The 5,668-nt window shown below is 32.0% G+C and overlaps 1 protein-coding gene across 1 annotated transcript; it reads left to right on the top strand.

Moving 5' to 3' along the window:
• The first annotated feature begins 1,606 nt into the window (after positions 1-1,606).
• Positions 1,607-5,369, top strand: LOC139519494 (uncharacterized). The gene is made up of 3 exons (XM_071311605.1): positions 1,607-1,937; positions 3,590-3,798; positions 5,079-5,369. Exons 1-3 carry the CDS (start codon positions 1,828-1,830, stop codon positions 5,192-5,194), a joined length of 435 nt encoding a protein of 144 aa, XP_071167706.1. The 5' UTR covers positions 1,607-1,827; the 3' UTR covers positions 5,195-5,369.
• The last annotated feature ends 299 nt before the right edge of the window (positions 5,370-5,668 follow it).

Genomic DNA, 5,668 nt, shown 5'->3' on the forward strand with positions numbered 1-5,668 from the left:
CATTATTATTCTTATAAATGACACGGTTGTATGTGATGATTATAATAAATATTAAAAACAAATTCCTTTCAAGCTTTGTAAAAAGAAAGTTTCATTTTATGTATCGGAATGTGTAACAAGTGAATATTTCAATCCCCACTGGAAGGCCTCTGACAGACTGGGTGAGCATAAAATCATAGCCGTTGACAAACAAGTTACAACCTACAAACGTTTTACTGTCGACCACACTTTTATACAATTAATTCTACTACAGGACCGTTCCGGTATTACATTAATTTAAGTGAAATCAAAAATATTATGATTTACAAACAAGTTGATGGGAAATGCGGTATGATGAAGACTAAAGTTTTCTAGAAATGTTTTCTGAAAATTGCGATATGCAAATTAAATTATCATACAAAGAATTCACGAAAGAACGTTTGTCGTTTGTTTAATAAAACGGTTGACTAAATAATGCATGGCTGCATAACTCCCAGTATTGCAAGTGCACATGCATAGTAAGGGCAATTAGCTGTTTTTATGTGATATGGATGTGCTTTATAGCCCGACACGCCAAGTTGGAAATTTTGTTCCTAGTTCAAACGGTCCACAGAGAGACATGTCACCCTACCGTTCCACATCATTTTGACAGCGACTCCATTTCGGCTCCAAATCATCAAAGCTGCGTAAGCAGCAAATACCAATTTTAAGTTCTCTGGTTTGACCCTGCATGCGATCGAATCAATTACTCCCCGCAATCTACCATGCTACCACGAGACAACCGAATTGTGCAGGGTATACGCCAATAAAACACAATTAACACAGGGGAAATCTGCAGAGCAGCATATATGTTTTTCAAAAATAGCCATGTGTCTATACCATTTTTCAAGCGCTAGATAAGAAAGTTTTTATAGCTAGAATTGATAATGGAAACGGAGAATGTGTCAAAGAGACATGGTCCAACCAAAGAGCTGAAAACGGCTCAAGGACACCAATGGGTCTTCAACATAATTTGACTTCAAAAGGAACTACTGTTTTTTAAAAGGAAAATGCCCCCCTCCCCTCTTTCCAAAAAAAAGGACTACAAAAAAAAACCAGTCCCAAACATCCAAGTTAATAAATAGGAAAAAAAAAACCAAAGACAACCACTGACCAGCTTATGGTTCCTGACTTGGGAATAAGCATGCGCACATAATACTTACAAGCAAATAAAGCTTTACATACATATACATTTTACGGTTAACAGCCGTAAAATATCTTGACCTTGGAAGAAATCGGCGAAGGAGTGAATAGGAAGTGTGATGCTTTCTTTTAAAGACAAAGCTTAAATTTTCAAATGTCACCTGAATAAGATGTGTAAATGTGGTTAAAATTATGAAAAACGGGTTTGTCTTACAAGAAAATAGCTTTATGATTAGTAAACCATTGTGTATTCCTAATTATGAAATGACAGGAGACCGCAAAGCCGCGCTTTTTTTTTATCTTGAGTAGTTGGTTTGAAATGGAAAGGAAATGTGACGGTCCCAATCGAAATTCGTGGATCAACTTCGTTGTTTACATGTTAATAGATTATTGTGTACCGGAAATAGTGAAAAACCAGAACAGAGTAGTAAACAAACAAACTTTTGACAACTACAGTGACCTTTCAGTTGAATGACATATAGCAAACGTCATAAGAACACAAGAAAATATCACCTTGTAGCTTACATAAAAGTATAATTAATGGAGAGAATAACATTTATATTTTAATTCATTCTTTACTGCGTAATTATCCTATGTAGTTGTCATTTATCATGTCAGATGGAGTGGAATAAAAATTAAATAACTAATTTCATATAAGAGAATAGAATGGAAGGAATTCAAAGTATTATCTGGGTGTCTTTATTTCTGCTTCTAAATGTGATAACGGTAAATTGTCGTTTGAATACAACGGATCCTTGTAACCCAGTTTTATTTTCGTAAGTACCTATAAATTAACCTGTTACTGTCGAGTCGCTGTGGCACAGAGGTGTAACTATAATGTGTTTTCTATGAGACATATGCATATACTAGAGTATCATAAGCATGTCTGGTTTTTCTGTAATATATATTGCATACTAGTAATTGTTTAACCTCCTTTTAGAAAATACCAATATGAAACATTTGAAGAAATATTTAAATGAGATTCCGGGGTTACGACATGAGGTCTTGTTGTATAATCAATTGTTATCCGTTGTAATAATCAAGGCTTGTTGGTACCGTTCCTGGATCTTGCGGAAATGTTTTCCATCATCAATCTTACGTTTGGTTGATTAAGTAAAATTCCAGGATCTTGCGGAAATTATTTATTTATCATAAATCTTTTTATTTGATTCGTTAATTGTATAGGAGTAAATCAAATACAATTTAAGTGCATGTTATTTTTTAAATCACAAGTAAATTGTTTTACGTGATGTAGCAATGTTGCTTCCGATGTTGACATTTGATGCACCCTGATTTTGGTTTGTATAAAATTCCAACAACCCATTTATCCTAGTAAAATATAAAATGGAGTGTTCTTCGATGTTGAACATGAATGTGTTCATTTGAAATTTGTTTAAAAGCAGACCACTTTATCTGACTTAACATACATACTAATACAACAATAAAGTTGATGATGGCGAGCATTTTACATGGCCCCTTTATAATCTTAAATTCAGAGAATGGAGTCCTATCATAAAAAGTTGCAAATAAAAATAAAATTTTGAAGTGTAAAAACAAGTGCCAAGTTGAATTGGCTTTTAATTCAAGAAACCTTGAGGTTTTGAAATTTTTGGGTACTTAGATAAATAAATATTTTATTGAACTCAGAAAGCTATGATATGTTTATATGTAATCCTTTAAAATTTATTTGCATGTTAATACTTTGATATGTATTCTGTATTATTAATCATTTTTAACACATTTACTTATGGCTCTGGTCTAGCTGTGGTAAAAAAAAATCAACGAATATATTTTACACCAAGGCCATTTTCAAAATGTCTTTCAATCAGCCTATGTGTACTAACAAGGTTTTAGCAAGAACACGGCTTAATTTTTAACACTGTGACAATACCAATTTATAAACGAATCAAACAGGAGGATTGCACACTTCCCGTTCTAATGGACTTCTGACTAAACAAATTCAATGGACATTTACGTTACTGCTTTTAAAACAAGTTAACTAAATTTGTGAAGATAACGCTAGAATTGAGAAACAAATCTTATTTGCTAAGAAGTCTGTCACATGTAGGTTAATACTATAATGGACGAATTAATTAATTTACCATTTTTAAACACATATATTTAATAAGTAAAAATAACTAATTAAATTAAAATGTGTGAAACCTGCGTTGACAGAGAAATGAATTACAGAAACAAAGATGCAAAGAAAAGGAAGAAGTTTCAGTAAAACCTCCTCTGTAATTATAAATAATAATATCATATTAAATATACCAAAAGAAGATGTGGTATGAGTGCCAATGAGACAACTCTCCACAAGAGACCAAATGACACAGAAATGAACAACTATAGGTCATCGTACGGCCTTTAACAATGAGCAAAGCCCATACCGCATAATGACCATTGCTGATTCTTTTTTTTTGTATTTCAGAAAACGACCAGAGAGGAACGTGGACATTCTTGATGATTGTTCTAATGGCACAGTTAGCTGGCATTATCCAATGGCATTTCTTAACATATTTTTCACAGCAACAGTTCAGGAATACGAAGTTTGTATAGGGCACATAGCAGACAAAGCTGTTAAAAAAATCTATGAAATCATTGATGGAGTCATTGAAGAGCTTCCTCTACCTGCTAAAGGTACGAACCTGTTTCATATAATAACAAATAACGATAACAGAGCTGACGCTTAAAGATTCAGTTTTGTTTTCATTGTATTGGCCAATTGTGCAATATTTTACTATATGTATATCGAATAGCAGACATTCAACTTTGTCTTAACACACGTTCAAAACAAATGCACTAATAAAAGTAGAAAAGTAAAATTAGGATTATCACACAAAACCAAAGCAAAGATTTCTGTATAAAGGAATTGTATAATATATCGTACATCAAAACAAAATAAAACATATGGTATATTTGGGAATTTTTGGCCCGTGTAAAATCATAATAATAAATTTTGTATGATATCATTTCTTTTTCATTTTCTTAATTTCAGAATAAAATTCTTATAAAATGTAAATAGTTATCATAGCCTTTGAGAGACAGTTTACATCAAGTGAAGTCCTAAGTACGAATTTTCATATTAAAAGCCAATATATGCTTGTTTTTAAGAACATTTCGGCTAAATTGACAAGCGCCACCCAAACTATAGTTTACCAATGAATAGAGGAACAAAATACCCCTCCTGTGTAAATATCCTTTTGGCCGAGGAATGTGCCGCTGTATTATGTAAAGCGTGTGTCAATCAAAAACTCATAAGTTTTGTATGATTTCACAATTTTTCTTGCTTCACTGTCATCCCTTAAAAAAATTATATTTTGAATCAAAACTGCAATGTTTTATTTAAATACTCAGATTTAACAATTCGCTCTTCAAAAACAGAAAAAAAGGTTCTAAAAACATTTGATTGAAGGGTCAAAGTTCAATCAAATCGTACCGTCGTCTTGATAGCTGCTCAAAGATGTACATAAAATCACAGAGCTGTAAGATGTTTGTGTGCTTTTGATGCTTTAAGAAATGGTAGTACCATGAAATGTCAAACATTGAAACCTTGCTTAGCTTTTTCTATCTATAAGCTGAACCTTTAGCATCTAAATTGGTAATTCTAATATTCTAAATTGAAAAGAAAAAGATGTAAATAGTCTACGCGTTAGAACCATGTTTTCGGGTTAAAAAATGTTATCGACATCAAGTAAACAAATCATACTTGTCCAATGTGTTCTCAATCAGAATTTTCAATTTTCGTGTATCAAATCAGTTTTTAGCCAAACTCATATAAATTGAACAAACATTCGATACGAAATTGAATTTTTAAAGTCATACCTTTTGGTCTCAAGCTTATGAACTTAAAAAAAACTTATTATGAGCAGCGCCAGATAACCTTGTAATACTTTTTAATAACATTTTATTTGTTTTAGGTGAAGAAATTTGCACCTTACCGACGACAAAGAATGTGACAATGAGAATTGTTGGACCAAGGAAATTCACAACTTACACGGCATATATTCCATACTTTATCTATGACATGAGCTAGTCAAAATGAAAGACGGAAGGAAATCAGTGCTATAGACATCTTGACCTCACAATGCACCATTTATCAAACACACAATTTCACTTAATGTCATTTTCTGCAATTATGAATAAGAAATGTAAAGAATGAAAAACATGTACCATATATAGTATTTGCAATTAAACATTTTTATTAAGAATGTGTTTGTTTATGTGGGGTTAACCATTTGTCACAAAAAGTCGAGTGTTTAAATAAATAAACAACATGGCCTTGAGGAAATATAATTTATATTCTAACTCCGACATACTGAAAAACTTGCTGCTACACACATGTATAATAATCAAATTTGAAAAAATATATTCATTTCATAGATATAAGAAGATGAGGTATAAGCACAGGCACTTGTCTCAGAAAAAAAAATTCCTATATACCTTAATATTAAGGTATATAGGAATTATTTTTTTCTGAGACAAGTGCCTGTGGGTATAAGTGCCAAAG

The sequence above is a fragment of the Mytilus edulis genome, chromosome 4 (assembly GCF_963676685.1).
Source record: "Mytilus edulis chromosome 4, xbMytEdul2.2, whole genome shotgun sequence".
In the NCBI taxonomy this organism is placed as follows: Eukaryota; Metazoa; Mollusca; class Bivalvia; order Mytilida; family Mytilidae; genus Mytilus; species Mytilus edulis.

Excerpts from the sequence above, each read along its gene's own strand:
- LOC139519494 (XM_071311605.1), top strand. The coding sequence starts at position 1,828 with ATGGAAGGAATTCAAAGTATTATCTGGGTGTCTTTATTTCTGCTTCTA. Across the intron at positions 1,938-3,589 it reads TGTAACCCAGTTTTATTTTC|AAAACGACCAGAGAGGAACG; the intron begins GTAAGTACCTAT and ends TTTGTATTTCAG. Across the intron at positions 3,799-5,078 it reads GCTTCCTCTACCTGCTAAAG|GTGAAGAAATTTGCACCTTA; the intron begins GTACGAACCTGT and ends TATTTGTTTTAG.